Source organism: Amblyomma americanum, chromosome 1 (genome assembly GCF_052857255.1).
Source record: "Amblyomma americanum isolate KBUSLIRL-KWMA chromosome 1, ASM5285725v1, whole genome shotgun sequence".
NCBI lineage: Eukaryota > Metazoa > Arthropoda > Arachnida > Ixodida > Ixodidae > Amblyomma > Amblyomma americanum.
The window spans coordinates 341,587,287-341,602,094 of record NC_135497.1 but is presented as its reverse complement, the minus strand read 5'-3'; the positions used below and the strand labels follow the sequence as shown (position 1 = coordinate 341,602,094).

At 48.0% G+C, this 14,808-nt stretch overlaps 1 protein-coding gene across 1 annotated transcript; it reads right to left on the bottom strand.

Annotated features, from left to right (window-relative positions):
* Positions 1-1,056: 1,056 nt before the first annotated feature.
* LOC144121279 (uncharacterized) lies at positions 1,057-2,140 on the bottom strand. The gene is made up of 4 exons (XM_077654401.1): positions 1,899-2,140; positions 1,611-1,790; positions 1,356-1,527; positions 1,057-1,073 (listed from the first exon to the last, which is right to left on the bottom strand). Exons 1-4 carry the CDS (start codon positions 2,004-2,006, stop codon positions 1,057-1,059), a joined length of 477 nt encoding a protein of 158 aa, XP_077510527.1. The 5' UTR covers positions 2,007-2,140.
* Between the last annotated feature and the right edge of the window lie 12,668 nt (positions 2,141-14,808).

Genomic DNA, 14,808 nt, shown 5'->3' with positions numbered 1-14,808 from the left:
TAGCAGTTCCTAATTCAAGCCTTCTGCAGGGTTTGAAGGACCTATTTAATTGGAAATGAGAACACGTGCACATGGTGGAAAGCGCGTGATCTGCCAGGAAACACTGCGGCGACCCCGAAAAAAGATGACAGCCGTTTTGTGCCTCTTCACTTGGCAGCGACAACACACCGTGTGCGGTCCCGATGGCTTTGCCCCAGCTGTCGAAGCAATCCTCGGACACGACCATGACCTTCGATATCTGATGTTTTTATTTAAAAAACACAGGGACCAAAGTCGTGCTGTATGCAGTGCCATCGCCATGTGGTTCCACTCACGGCGAACAGTCATCCACCTAGCCCGGCTCTTTGGACGGAATCCGGAAACGACTGAAAAGAATAAAAGTAAAGAGCAAACAAAGGTGCGCTGCATACAAGTTAGAACGCAAAGAAACGAAGGCGCGCTGCGCTAATGCTGTAGCGAGGACTAATTTGTAAATTTTCACGGCTGGCGTCGATTTCTACAAAGCGCGAGTAATCGCCACGGAAATAAAGAAAGGCGCACTGGAGCTGGGTAAGTCTGTAGCTACAAGCACGGCCTTTTGTCTACCGCCGATTTCCACACCGCGCGATCGTCATAACTTTTCTTGGACTTGCTGTTGAAGCTGATAGCGATCATAAAATTAAGGGCGCCAACTGTAGTGGCAGAGGATTGCCATTGAAAGGAACAAAGCCGTGCACTTTGTCAACCCGCAACGAGGCCTAGCGCGAGTTTTAGAGCCGACTTGGACAAAGCGCGAGACGGCGCGCGCTTCTAGCGCTTGCCAACGCAAAGAAAAAAACGCGCTAATGCTGTAGCGAGGACTAACATGTAAATTTTCATGGCTGCCATCGATTTCGATAAAGCGCGATAAGTCTCTAAGGAATTAAACAAGGCTGCACTGCACTGGGTGAATGCTGTATACCTAGGCCAAACGCGATTTCCACAATGCGCGAGTCGGAGCTTCTGGACTTACCGTTGAAGCTGACAGCGATCCTAATTAAAGGACCGATTGTAGTGGCAGAATCATCGCGGCCACTTTTACTCTGGACTTGCCACTGCAAAGGAACAAAGGCGCAGTGCACTCTGCCAACACTGCAACAAGGCCTAGCGCGAGTTTTGATGCCTGGCGCCGATTTCGACAAAGAGAGGGAACATGGCCACGAAATGGGACGTCCGTGATCTGCCAGGAAACAATGAGGTGCCCCTAAAAAGGGCCGTTTGCAGGAGCACTTCAACGTCGACCTGCAGCGGCGTGGCGGCGCCGTGAGCAGTAGGCCCAGCAGTGGTCCGTCTTGTGCCCTTTTGCTCCGCACCGACGACTCCGGTGTACGACGTACACCTCTCCTGGTCTTGCCCTTGAATCGATGCGATCCCTGGTCCGTAGATCTTCACGAGGGCCGCGACGATAATCTTTGACATCTGGTCGATGCCCCGGCCTCTCGCCACGTGGTATCGGTCCGCGGCAAATAAGGACAGCATCGGCTTACCAGAAGCATCCAGGAAACGATGCTGCAAAAAAAGTTACGTTACAAGCGCCGCAATTTGGTGAGTTCTGCACGAGAAAACGTGCGAAAACGTTGTTCAACCCTTACCTCGGGGTTGAGAACGTGCACGCCCGACAAGCGCTTCATCGTGGCTGTCAGACGGCGGTTCAGCTGGCAACGACGGCGGTCCTCAAACCGCGCCTTATGTGGGTCGTCGCAATGGCGCGGCAAAACTTTGAACACCAGCACGACACTAGCCACGAGCTCCTGCAGCAGCAAAACGAGGTCCTGGAATGCGCGACATGTAGGTAAGTGGTACAGCACTTCATGAAGCGAAATTTGAGATAAAATGCGTACCAGCACTTCATGAAGCGAAATTTGAGATAAAATGCGTACCTTTATGTGGCTGGCGATTTCTCGCGGGTCATCCCCTCTGTCGAGATCGTTGCCGCCAACATATAGGGCAACAAAATCGGCGTGCCGAAAGCATGTCTCTCGAATCATTTCAGCTAGGCTGATTGCGTCGTGGCCGCTAAAGCTGAAAGTGCATGTTCTCACTAACGGCGAAAGCCGTAAGCGAGAACTGCAGAGAAATTTCAGCTGGCTGTCGCCGACGAGCGCACCACGCAAAAAAGCCATACCTGGACCGCTCCCGAAACGCGACCGCCCCCGCCTAGCTTCACGAAGCGAATGCCCGCGCACCACGCAAGCACGGCCGACGGCCGGCCCTAGCGATTCCCTAGGCCGTCTAGGGAAAGGCCGAGAGAGGCGCGGCGACCCCACATCCGGTTGAGAACGAAGGCGAAGCGAAAAAAACGTCACGCAGACACGCTTCCCGCCGACCAATCGGCGTTTCCAGCCCACCGACACGCAAATGCTTCTGGGTGCGCGGGCTCCCAGTACCCGGCCAAGCAAGCCATCGCCACAGGCCGGGCTGCCAGGGTAATGAGCCTCCGGGACATGAACGTTTGAGTGCAGTGGGGCCGTGCGGGTGGCCAAGGACCTGCGTGTCCTAAACTCCTGTGTCTAATACCCCTGTCACACGGGCACTTGTAAGGCCTTAGAAATTAAGGTCCTTTGCCCCAAAGGCGCGTGACGCGCATCTACACGGCAAAGCGTCGAGACCTTTGCGATAAAGGTCCGTAGAAATAAAGGCGGCTGTCAGCGGCCTTAAAGTTGCTTAAAGGAGCAACCCAGACGGCAGCGCCAGCTAGCGAGCTCAAAGAATAATAAATTGACGCAATTGTAATTTTGAAACCGTAAAAAAATATCTAATTTATCTTATTTAATGGTTAATTTTGCGTTACAGTGCACGTAACCGTAGAGGAGGCTATGATTAAAGACATCCACACTGCTAAGAAAGGACTTGAATGCTTTTCAGCAGCCGCATCGACACACACGTGCTTGCGCATCTCGCTTTGCTGTTTTTTCTTCGTTTGCTCTTTGTTGTGTGCTTGTTTTGAGTTTGCTTGTGTGCACAAAGACACAAGCAACAAAGCACGCTTCTCGAACACGACGAGGAGCCGAACGGAAAAGTGCGCCTACCGTGATCGAACCGAGAACGATGAAAAAAAAAGAAAATTTGTTTCAAAATATCCGTTTGTCACCGTCAGAACGCTCGTTTATTATCGTGATAGCTACTTTTTCCAACATAAACGCACTCTTAGCTGAAGTGCTACCGTCTCCTTTAATTTCATAATGTTACTAGCGCCGCTTCACACACAGCGGTGACTTTTGGCATTCACGGAGGCCGCGTTCTAGCTCCTTTGGATTTGCTGTGCAGCAGCTTCGCTGCTCTTTTTCGGTTTTCCTCCTTTAGTGCAATAAGACAACTTTATGGCAAAGGCCGAGAAGAAGTACCGTGTGACAGCGGTATTATACCCCTGTCACGCGGGGGTGACAGGGGTATACCCCTGTCACACGGTACTTCTTCTCGGCCTTTGCCATAAAGTTGTCTTATTGCACTAAAGGAGGAAAACCGAAAAGGAGCAGCGACGCTGCTGCACGGCAAATCCAAAGGAGCTAGAACGCGGCCTCCGTGAATGCCAAAAGTCCCCGCTGTGTGTGAAGCGGCGCTAGTAACATTATGAAATTAAAGGAGACGGTAGCCCTTCAGCTAAGAGTCCTTTCGTTTATGTTAGAAAAAGTAGCTATCACGAAAATAAACGAGCGTTCTGACGGTGAGAAACGGATATTTTGAAACAAATTTTCTTTTTTTTTTCATCGTTCTCGGTCCGATCACGGTAGGCGAACTTTTCTGTTCGGCTCCTCGTTGTGTTCTAGAAGCGTGCTTTGTTGCTTGCGTCTTTGTGCACACAAGGCAAACTCAAAACACGCACTCAACAAAAAGCAAACGAAGAAAAAACAGCAAAGCGAGATGCGCAAGCACGTGTGTGTCGATGCGGCTGCTGAAAAGCGTTCAAGTCCTTTCTTAGCAGTATGGACGTCTTTAGTCATAGCCTCCTCTACGGTTAAGTGCACTGTAACGCAAAATTAACCATTGAATAAGATAAATTAGATATTTTTTTACGGTTTCAAAACTAAAAATTGCGTCAATTTTTTGTTCTTTCAGCTCGCTAGCTGGCGCTGCCGTCTGGGTTGCTCCTCTAAGCAACTTTAAGGCCGCTGACGGCCGCCTTTATTGCTAGGGATCTTTATCGCAAAGGTCTCGACGCTTTGCCCTGTAGATGCGCGTCACGCGCCTTTGGGGGAAATGACCTTAATTTCTAAGGCCTTAGAAGTGCCCGTGTGACAGGGGTATAACAAAGTTTCCACCACCACCACCGGGTGGAAGAAAAGAAGCCCCCCCCCCCCTCTTTCTTTTTTTTTTCTCCGTCGTTAGATGCACGTATCTTTCGCGCCGGAAAGCGCCCGCTGCCAAGGAACAGAGGGGATGTTGGTTTTATTTCATTTGTCAATATACGAGGCGTTCCAGGTAAACAAGTCTCGGATGAGCTTAGTGTTTGCATAGGGCGCGGGATATACGATAAGCGAATTTGCATCTGTTGCGCTCAAGTAGCACCACTGTTGTGTATTTGGATTACTCGCGCTACCGGTCAACGCGCAGGCGAGCGTTGACCGGCCAAGACAGAGACAGAGCTGGAGGGAAGGAGAGGGACGTTTTTCCCGGAACCCCACAGAAGTCCCCGCCTAGGTCTGAGGGGTCCTGACCGCCGGGCGAGACGGGTCTGGACGCTCGCGCGATGCTGAGAACAAATAAGCGTAGCGTACGTTCAGGTGCGGGTGCGGCGAGCAGACGCCGCGGCTGACCCGCGGCAGCGCCGAAGCCCGAGGACGGGGCATACCAACGGCTCTCGAGAAGTGGGCCGGGTTAACGGAACGTAGGTGTACTTCCAAAAAGGATGCTGACGGACATTCAGAGGCAGCAACGACAGGCTGGCGCCGCTTTCCAGATTTTGTGGGGACGCCTGTCAACAGTCGGCACGAAGACGAGTAGTTTGCGGCTGTAGCGGCTCGGTTGAGATCGATAATTGCCGTAATGCTAGAAGACGCCAGGTCATGGGTTCTCAGGAAGCCGGCGACACGTGAGAGTGTCTTTGATGTATTTTCGTGTTTCTGTTTTTATTTGGTAAGGGATAGAGTTTGAGTAATACTGTGGAAGTATGGGGCATGGCACGTAAACCTAGTGGGCCAATCATTTCGAGGGCCTGTTCCCGGCATTATATTTTTTAAAAGCAATTTTAATGTTCTTATCGTGCTGAGTATTTTAGGGAGAGGGGTCCAACCTTGCGGAACCTGGAAGACATGCCATGCAGTTTGTATATAAATAATGTGTTAGTTTGTTGTGATTGTGTGGTGCCAAATGTGGGACAGGCTCCTAGGTTTAAAAACTGGACTCCGGAGCATGAAAAATTGTTCTGAGCTAGATTTACATAGATCCCTTGCATCTTCGACGATGCCAAGAAGGGAATTTTCCCTCAGCCAGTTCCACGTAATCACTCGTCGTTTATTCTCTTGTAAATATGTGAATTCTTTATAAAGATTCAATTTGCCTTCTTTCATGTCAAGTGTGGCCTGATCTCGTCTGTTATACCGCCTCGGACGGTGGGGCACCTGTTGAGAAGCCCGAAGAACGAACCTTAACTTATACAAAACCTAAAAAAAAAACACGGCCCGTGGACTATGGCGAACAGAGGGACATCGGGAGGGTAACGAAGTGGGGGACGGAAAGCCTGTTACCAGGTTTAAACCGAAGAGAAGGGAATGGCTGATGAAAAGAACGACCATTCAGTGGAGAAGACAAAAAGGAGGTTAGAGGTGACGGGGCAGATAAGGTAAAGAGCAGAAAAACAAACTCAAATAAAAACAATGCAAAGACCGTAAAGAGAATCAAGAAACGCGAGATGAAAACAACAGAGTAATAAAAAAACGTGTCATAGGAATAACATTGGAAGAAGTACAGAAAGCTGAGCAAGTTGGTTACTACTATCCATGGTAAAAGAGCGCGCAAAAACACGAGGACGGAACAAACACGACGACACGAGCGCTGTGTCGAAGGCCGGCACCAACCCGCCTGGCTGATGGCTTTTAGCCGCTTCCTGCGATGAAGGCTGCGTTGAAAGCCCGTTTACTTGTTGCTAGCTTTTAGGGCCTCATTGCTTCAATTAGCCGATACTGCTAAACTATTCTCCAAACCATTTTGCTAGCCTAATTCTCGAACTTTAGTATAAAGAACAATCTAGCAAGCCCTGACAAACCATTCCTGTACTGATAACAGAGTTCATTGCCCCCTACATATTTTCGATTTCGTTCAGATTGACCAGAATAATGTGACTGCAGCGCGCGCAGCGCTTTAATAGTAGCTTGCTATATTCGTATAGGTATGTTTTGGTGCTGTACGCGTCGTGTTTCTCGCTGTAAAAATGTAGAATTGAGCAAAGTTATTCAACTGACTTCTAACTTTTGCCACCGCTTGCGAGATCGCATGTTTGTTCTGCGATAATAGTCAAGCAAAGCAACGCGCAAGCAGACGACAGTCTACTTTCACCGCACCTTCGGCATCTCCTTCGGACTTTGCCACCGCCGTTTTTTTTTTTTTTCCACGCGGGAGAAACGTGGGAGGAGCGAGCTCCCGCCCTAACTGGTTTGCCGGTCTCCGGCGCCTATTTCGATTAGAACACCGCGCCGCTCCGTTGCTGCCACGGTTTTCGGCTCCGTCGCCACCGCGCCGTAGAGGAGGACGGCTGTGAGAATTTATCCTAACGCTGGCAAGAAGCCGGTGCAAACGTAAACGAAGCGACGGTAGCGATCCGCGATAGATGCCTCTAACGCGTGGCGGCGGTAGCTTTCATTTTGGCTGCTGCTAGACCGCACTGCTAGCCCCAGAAATCACGGAGTCTGCGTTTACGTCACGTTTCAGGTCACTCCGTCCTGTGACGTCATAAGAGTTCTCCGGGACGTCATAAGAGCGCGCCGAGTTTGAATGCGAGGGCGGAAAAAACTTTTTCAACTTGGAATCCAAATTTCTTTGAAATAAATGCATCTTTCGTTCGCGGACAAGCGGCAACAAAGCCATGAAATGCCGAACTATCAGATGTTGCTAACAAAAAAAATAACTGGCAGAGTTCTCTTCAGTGTCACTTTAAACCTTGTTCAAGTAAAAAAACATAAATTCCTTTCCCAGTTCCTCGCTAGTCTCCTCGCTAAGCTTTTTTATTCCGGAAATGATCAGGTTATTTCTCCTGCCTCTGTTTTCTAAATCGTCTATCTGGTTCCTAACTGCACTAAGCTGATCGCGAAGTTCCGATATTGCCGATTTCATGTCTTTTACCTTCGTGGCTAAGACATTTAGGCCCGACAACTGTTTCTCAACGCCATCAAATCGCTGAGTTAAACCGGAAAGTTTATTCTCAGTTACGTTTTCAGACACCTGCAGGCCCCCCATTATTGAATCAATCTTCTCTGGCCTTCTAGCAATTCCGGTAGCATTTGTTTTTCAATCGGGCCAGGATTTGTTTCAACACTGCCACAGGACAACATATCTTTTGATAATGCGATCACGCAAGAAAGGAAACGCTGAACACAGTGGGCAGGGCAGCAGCACTAGAAAGCGATCGTCACTCATGCAGCAATGTGTATAGATTTGGAATCACTAGCCTGGATGGCAAAGCAAAAAGGATTGCTTAGCATACTGCCTCGTTTGCTGCTGCCATGCCCACTGTGCTAAAATGGACTGCTAAAATCAGTCAGCACGTTTTTGTGTATGTGTACAAAGACTAATGTGCGCCAAGAGTAGCTAGAAAACAATTCAGTAGCGTTTACCACGATAAATACAATAAGTGCTAAGCACATAATGGACTCAGAACGAGAAAAATTTTGTAGGTAATTTAATTACCATCACCTTATGAGATTGCGATTGCACTGGGTCTTTTCAATTTCACTGCTTCTAATCTTCCGCCATTTCGTGTGGTTTGCTACATCCTTGTCTGATGACGCTTCCACGCGCACGGATGGAAGATGATAAAGAGAAAGCTTTCAAACTACAGCATCAGAGACTGACGCTTTCAACAACTCTCGTGAAGGCGGCTACGTGACGAAGACAATGACATTGCAAGCACAGCACAAGAGCTTGTCAGTTCGTACAGGCGGGATGTTAGGATTTTTCCCAACTAATTGTTCAAATTAGGAAAATGTATGAATCGACCGACGTAAAACCGGCGTGGCACTCCTTGGTGATGCGCTCAGTCTTACCTCGCGTGCACTGCTCTAGCTGTTTCTGTATTTTTGCGATGTTTTTCGTGGTGTATCCTAAAAGCTTTTTAAATAATTCAGTTAATTTAAATATAATATATTTTCAATCTTATAAATGTCAAACTTAAAGAAAAGTTGTGGCGACGGCGTAGTGGTCTGAAGTAGCGGCAGCGGAACTGATTTTTCAGTGCCGCCGCGAGTTCGGATCCCTCTCCTCCAGCTTTGAAATTTATTTCTTTAGTGTCTACCCCGGTGCGGTGCCGGCTTTCCGCTGCAGTGAGGCCCTTATGCGGTCGCTTAAAATAAAACTTTATTGAGGCCACTTGAAAATCAAACGGCTCGCTAAAAAGCAGCATTTGGCCTGAATAATAGTAATCACTAACTCCCCAAGTCTGGAGTGAACGATTGCTGTGGTTGCCATTTTAGTGCGCCCTTGCTTCCAATCCACCGAAAAGTCGTTGTCTGTCCGAAGCCTGCTTCTAGCACGTGGGCCACCTTGGTCACGTGACGTTGTGACGTCATCAAAAGCTGCCCATCGGATTGCGAGCAAACTTTTCTTTGTTTCCGACGTTGCGTATTGCCCCAGGACGCGTGCTACACTCTGCAGAATTCATATATGTGCGCTAAATAATTTTTTATTCATTATTTATACTGAGCGATTTCGGTTTCTGAGCGCTGGGGTGTGCTGCGACGTCACGTTCAGAGAAGAGCAGCAACACTGGTCACATGGGCCCTAAAGTTGTGACGCACGAATTGCGGCGTCATCTGCTCTCGTACACATGCTGTGCATAGCAGCGGCTTTCGAAATGATGTGCCCAAAAACTTGGTCGGTACTGCGATAATCTGAGAAAAGCCAATTAAGCGAGCGAGGAACACTGAGTCCTGAAACCAAGCGGCTCGCTTCGGCCGATCTCAATCGCCATACCGCGGATGCCAACGTGGTTTCAGCGTTGTATTTCGCTTTGCCTCGCCTACCCCTATGCTCTGCGGACGTCTGTACCGGTGGCCCGTAACTGACCCTGGTCACATCACAGCGACACGATGCCGCACTTTTCCTACCGACCAATACCCGTCTCTGTCTTCACTTCGCTACGCCCGCGCAGCCGCGCTGCGAGACTGCTCAGGGTCCCGTGGCTGCTGATTACGATATCTGCTGCTAGTTTAGCAAGCAGTCTATGTATTCGCTAAATGAATGCTTCCAGACAATTGTACAGGACTCAGCATTTACCGCACGGGTACGTAACTCCGCCGGGAATGCGCCTGTGACGACGACTGCATCTCGGCGCTACTTTTGTTTACGTATATGCATCTCTCTCTCTCTCTCTCTCTCTCTATATATATATATATATATATATATATATATATATATATATAGAGAGAGAGAGAGAGAGAGAGAGAGAGGGGAAATGAGGGGCTCCTTTGACGAACTTATGAAGGGAGTCAAGAGTCACCGAAACCAAGGTGCATAGGGGAATGTTAAATTTTTTTATGTGTAGTGTTGATCAGTGGGATAATACTTCGATTAATCTATCGCGTAAAGAAAATTACTTATAAAGCAGCGGAAAAAACAACCATGCCGCCGGTGGGATCCGAACGCACGACCTCCGAATATCGCGTCCGGTGCTTTAGCAACTGACCTACGGCGACGACTGTCCAATCTGCTGCTCTCGTGGGTATTTATGTTTATTGGGTGTAAGCGAAACTTTCTGCTGCTTTATGAGTAATTTTCTTTACGCGATAGATTAATCCAAGTATTATTATCCCACTGATCAGCACTACATATAAAAAAAATTTAACATTCCCCTGTGCACCTTGGTTTCGGTGACTGTTGACTGTCGACGCTAACGTGCTCGTAAGTATTGAAGGTGAATTCAGGGAGGTCTTCGCTGTCGGCGACGGGTCCAATGTCATTTTGGGAGAAAATGACGCTGAAATATACACGACAGCAGGTAACTTTCTGTGTTTTTTGTTGTACCTGCTACTTGTAACAGATAGCTAAGCCGTCCGTGTGCGTGCGAGTTCACACAAAATGTTTTTTTTTAGACGGCGCAACAATGGTGTGTGGGCTGTTGGAAAAATACGGGCAGGGCAAATCGCGGGCGTGTTTTGCCGGCGCCGGTACCTCTGCCTGCTGCTCGCAGGCAGATTCTGCTGGTTCGCCGCTGCCTGGACATTAATTGGATTAATACAAAAAAAAAGAAGCCAATGAAGAAAGAAAGGGAATTTTAATGAAAGAAAGGCGGAGAGGTCGGCCGGTGGTAACAGGAATCACGCAAAGCAGCGAGGTTGCTCTTAAACTACTTATAAAGAGCTAAATGAGCGAGGCGGGCTCTCGACGGTAATTTGTGGGCGCCCCCTATTGGCGTCGGAAAATATGCAGGGTCTTGAAGCGCGCCAAAAGTTCTTCGAACGGCTCTCTAGATAGTCTGAAGAACTCATGAATTCGAAATTCAAGTAGCAATTGCAATCACGCTTTTAGAGTACTTCGGAATTCGGCTGCAATCAGTCCAAACAAGTGAGTTGCGGCAAGGACAGCACGGAGTTGGTTTTCTGGTACTCACTGTCGTAAGCGTAGAACTACTCCATAACATGGAACTGTGTGTCCCCGTCGTCAACCATGGCCAACTCCATGGACGACGCAAGTCTCGTTATGCACGAATGCGACCGCACACAAAAAACACACGCGAGAACTGCACCACTGAACACCTCGACGGCTAGCAAACGACAAGAGCTGCCTGCAGGCGCTCGATTGAAAATTGTCACACATAAGGTGGGGCGCTGCTGACGCGGTGCACCTGCACCAGAAAACTGGTTCTGCACTGCGCTGGCACCAGCGTCACTTTTTCAGGACTGGTGCCGTGAACCAGTTCTGAATCGAATAAAGCTTGTATGTGCACAACTTTCCTGCACCTCCTTCGCGGACGGTGCCAAGGTTCCTTGCACCACAGCGACACCACGGCTGCACGCAAATCAATCGCGGACAGTGGTGCAGCGGGCGCTGTCAATCGAGGGTTTTGGTGCAGCGCACCGTGATCCAGTGCCGGCGGTGCAGAGAACCACGGTTGAATCGAACAGAGCTACGGCGAAAAGCGCGCCAAAACGAAAGGCGCTAGCATGGAGCAAAGCCGACTTCATTACGGTACAGTTTACGGATAGCTAGCCAGACGAGCGCTCACACCAACGTTGACTGCCTTCATCATCAGCCTTACTAAACCCACGTCAATGCAAAGGCCTCTCCCATGTATCTCCGATTAACCCTATCTTTTGACAGCTGCATCCACCCTTTGCCTGCAAACTTCTTAATCTCATCCGCCCACCTAACCTTCTGCCGCCTCTGCTACGCTTACTTTCTTGGAATCCACTCCGTTACCCTTAAGGACCAGCGGTTATCTTGCTTTCGCATTACATGCCACGCCCAAGCCCATTTCTTTCTCTTGATTTCGACTAGGATGTCATTAACCCGTGTTTGTTTCCTCACCCAATCTGCCCGCTTCCGATCTCTTAACGTTACACCTATAATTTTTCTTTCCATGGCTCGCTGCGTTGTCCTTAACTTAAGCTGAACTCTTTTCGTTAGCCTCCACGTTTCTGCCCCGTAGGTGAGTACCGGTAAGATTATGCTGTTGTACACTTTCCTCTTGAGGGAAATTGGTAAACTGCCACTCATGATCTGCGAGAATTTGCCATATGCGCTCCATCCCATTCTTATCCTTCTAGTTATCTCCCTCTCATGATCCGGATCAGCTGTCACTACCTGCCCTAAGTAGACTTATTCCGTCACAATTTCTAGGCTCTCTATGCCAATTGTGAACTGTTGTTCTCTTGCTAGGCTGTTGAACATTACCTTTGTTTTCTGCATGTTAATTTTTAGACCCATCGATCTGCTCTGCCTGTCTGTACAGGCAGAGCAGATCAGGCAGAGACAGGCAGAGCAACGTTTTCTGACCTAGAAGCAAAAAAGAGCAAAAACAATACTGGTCCGCTGGCAAGTCCGCGGACTGAAAAAGGTGCTCGCCTTTTTCACTCGGTCCGCGGTCCCTGGCGCACTATTCCGTTTGCTTGTAGACCATGGAGCTGTAGACGCAGAAGAGCGACGAAGGATTGGCAGTCAGCGCCAGTATGTCATGTCCGGCGCTCTGTCACATTTGTAAAAAAAATTAGCGATTGTTGCGGATTATTTTTACAAGTTAGGTTTGATACAATATAAAAATAGTTTCTAAGCAGCACATATTGGAGCACAGCGCTTGTTGTCATGGCAACGGTTGGGACGCCACCGCGGACGTCTGCTTGCAAATGGCGCCGCTCTGCCAAGCGTCGACGCGCGCTGTTCGGTTGCTTCCGCCTTGCGCACGGTCTTTTTACTTCGCAAGCACGGCAGGCGCAAACGGTAAATGGAGTTCTATTCTGTACATTTATGTGACCTAGGGTGTGTTTAACCACAGACAGCTAGGAAAATGGTACAGGCAAAGATGGCAGCTGAATACATTCGGCCGTGCCGTGTCGAGCAGGTGCAGAAAAACGATGCGACAAGCAGCCACAGCTGTGCTGTTCACAAAGAAAACAAAATTAGACCTTAATTAAGTTCCGCAACACTATGCAGAGGCACGCATGCTACCAGATTCCTTCTTTCTGCACATACGCAACAGTGAAGACGGCTGCGCCCTTTACAACATGTCGCCAGTGGCTCTTGGAGTACGAACTGGAGAGAACAACTGTGCAGCTTTGTTCGTTTCGCAGTCACACGTGTTCATTGTGGTGCAAAATGCAGTGTATTGACGTTTGTCATAGCATCTTACGTACTGTTTCCGGCAATGCATAGAATTTTTGTATTTTCAGTAAAACAGCTGCATTGACTTTCACTGAAGAGAAGAAATCAATTCCATATATTTCCCTTAAAGCACTCAAGGGATACGATCTAATGTATGCTAATGAGTTTAAATATCTCGGTACTACTTTCATGACTAACCCGAGTTGGCATAATCATATCAGCATTATCTGCAATATGGCACTTCTGGTGCTTAATTAGGTGCTTGAAACATAAATTATCCTATAAACAACGCAGGCCGACAACTTATAAAACCCCGAACCCCCCCCCCCCCCCTATGTATTGCCCAAAAGGGCAATTAGTGTAAATAAATGAAATTAATAATAAGAAACATGGTTAGCACTTTCCTAAAGGCTATCAGATGCAGCAGCCACAAACATGCATGTAATAGACCAATTACATTGGCCAAAATGGACCATTAATCAAGCACCTATCTCATTGATCAATTCTAGTGCACAAATTACCAGGTATTCTGACCTACCGAGCATGGTTCTTTTTCTGTCTTGTTATCTTTTGCGCACACTGTCAACGTGAGGAATAACTGACTATTTGCTTGCATGCATTGTTGCCCAATAATTTTTGAAGGAAATACCTAACCACGTAACTTGTCGCTGCTGTTTTATTATAATGCCTTGTATCTGTCCTTTGTCAAGCCTTACAAAAAGAGGCAGTATTTCTGAATAAAAAAAAATGGGAATGCATTTATGCGCTTCAGGCTCTCTGTGCGTACTTCTTGGGATTCAATGTGTGACAACATAAACAAAAAGTGGCCATACCATTGCTGCCTACACTTTGGTAGACTGTGCACGTAAAATGAGCTGTTCCCATGTGATGTCTCTCCAGTGTGAAATCCTTGGAGCGATTCCTTCGTTTCATGATGCTCAAAGTTATAGCTTTGCTTACGTGACATGAAACCAAAGAGTGCTGCTTTCAGATGCAGTCCAAATGCAACAATGAAGTATGGGTAGCAGAGATGCTGCGAGTGCCTTATAGCTACAAGAATACCTTGCAGACTGCTCACTGCTGCAAGATGCCCGAAGGTCTTCATCTTGCCTGCATGCAATAGGGTTACTTGATCACTAAAAGAAGGGTGCTGCTGGGAACAAGTAAAAACACCGACAAATCCAAAAGCCTGGGGATTAGCTGCAACATAGTGCGTAAGGTTGGCCGATTCATTGTTTAGTTTTGAAACACTTGCGTCACCAAACTGCGAAACTGTACATCTTGAATTTCTTATGTACGGCAGACAGTTTGAAATATATGTAGCTGGTCCCATTTTAGTTTCTCTTGGCACATTTTCTTGGCACTTTTCAATGTGCTGGCATTGTCGAAATGCACGTTGATATGTTTTGCTGGCTTTCTGCTTCAGAGAAATTAATATTGGTTAGTCAGGCTTCATTCAGTCTTTTTTGGTGCCGTATTTCTGAAAAGCCTTCCCTTCATTCTTGCAGATGCTGTTCCAGAGTATATGGTGCCTGGAGATGGCGAAAGTTGTGAAAAAGCCAGAATCTTTGAATAAATGGATTAAACATGTGAAGGGTCAGGAGTCTGTAACATTTTGCATCAGCACTCAGGAAAGGAAAACTTGCAAGATTTGAACACCTCAGTGCTAATGGGACATTATTAGCCTAGGCGCACGCTCATTACTGTGCCTCAGGATTGCTGTCTACAATAAGTGTCTTCAGCATTTTGTAGCGGCAGCTACATTATGGTAGCATTTCGAGCCTTTAGCATGGCGGGGTTGTGGTGGAGGCGGCGCTGCTGCGCCAC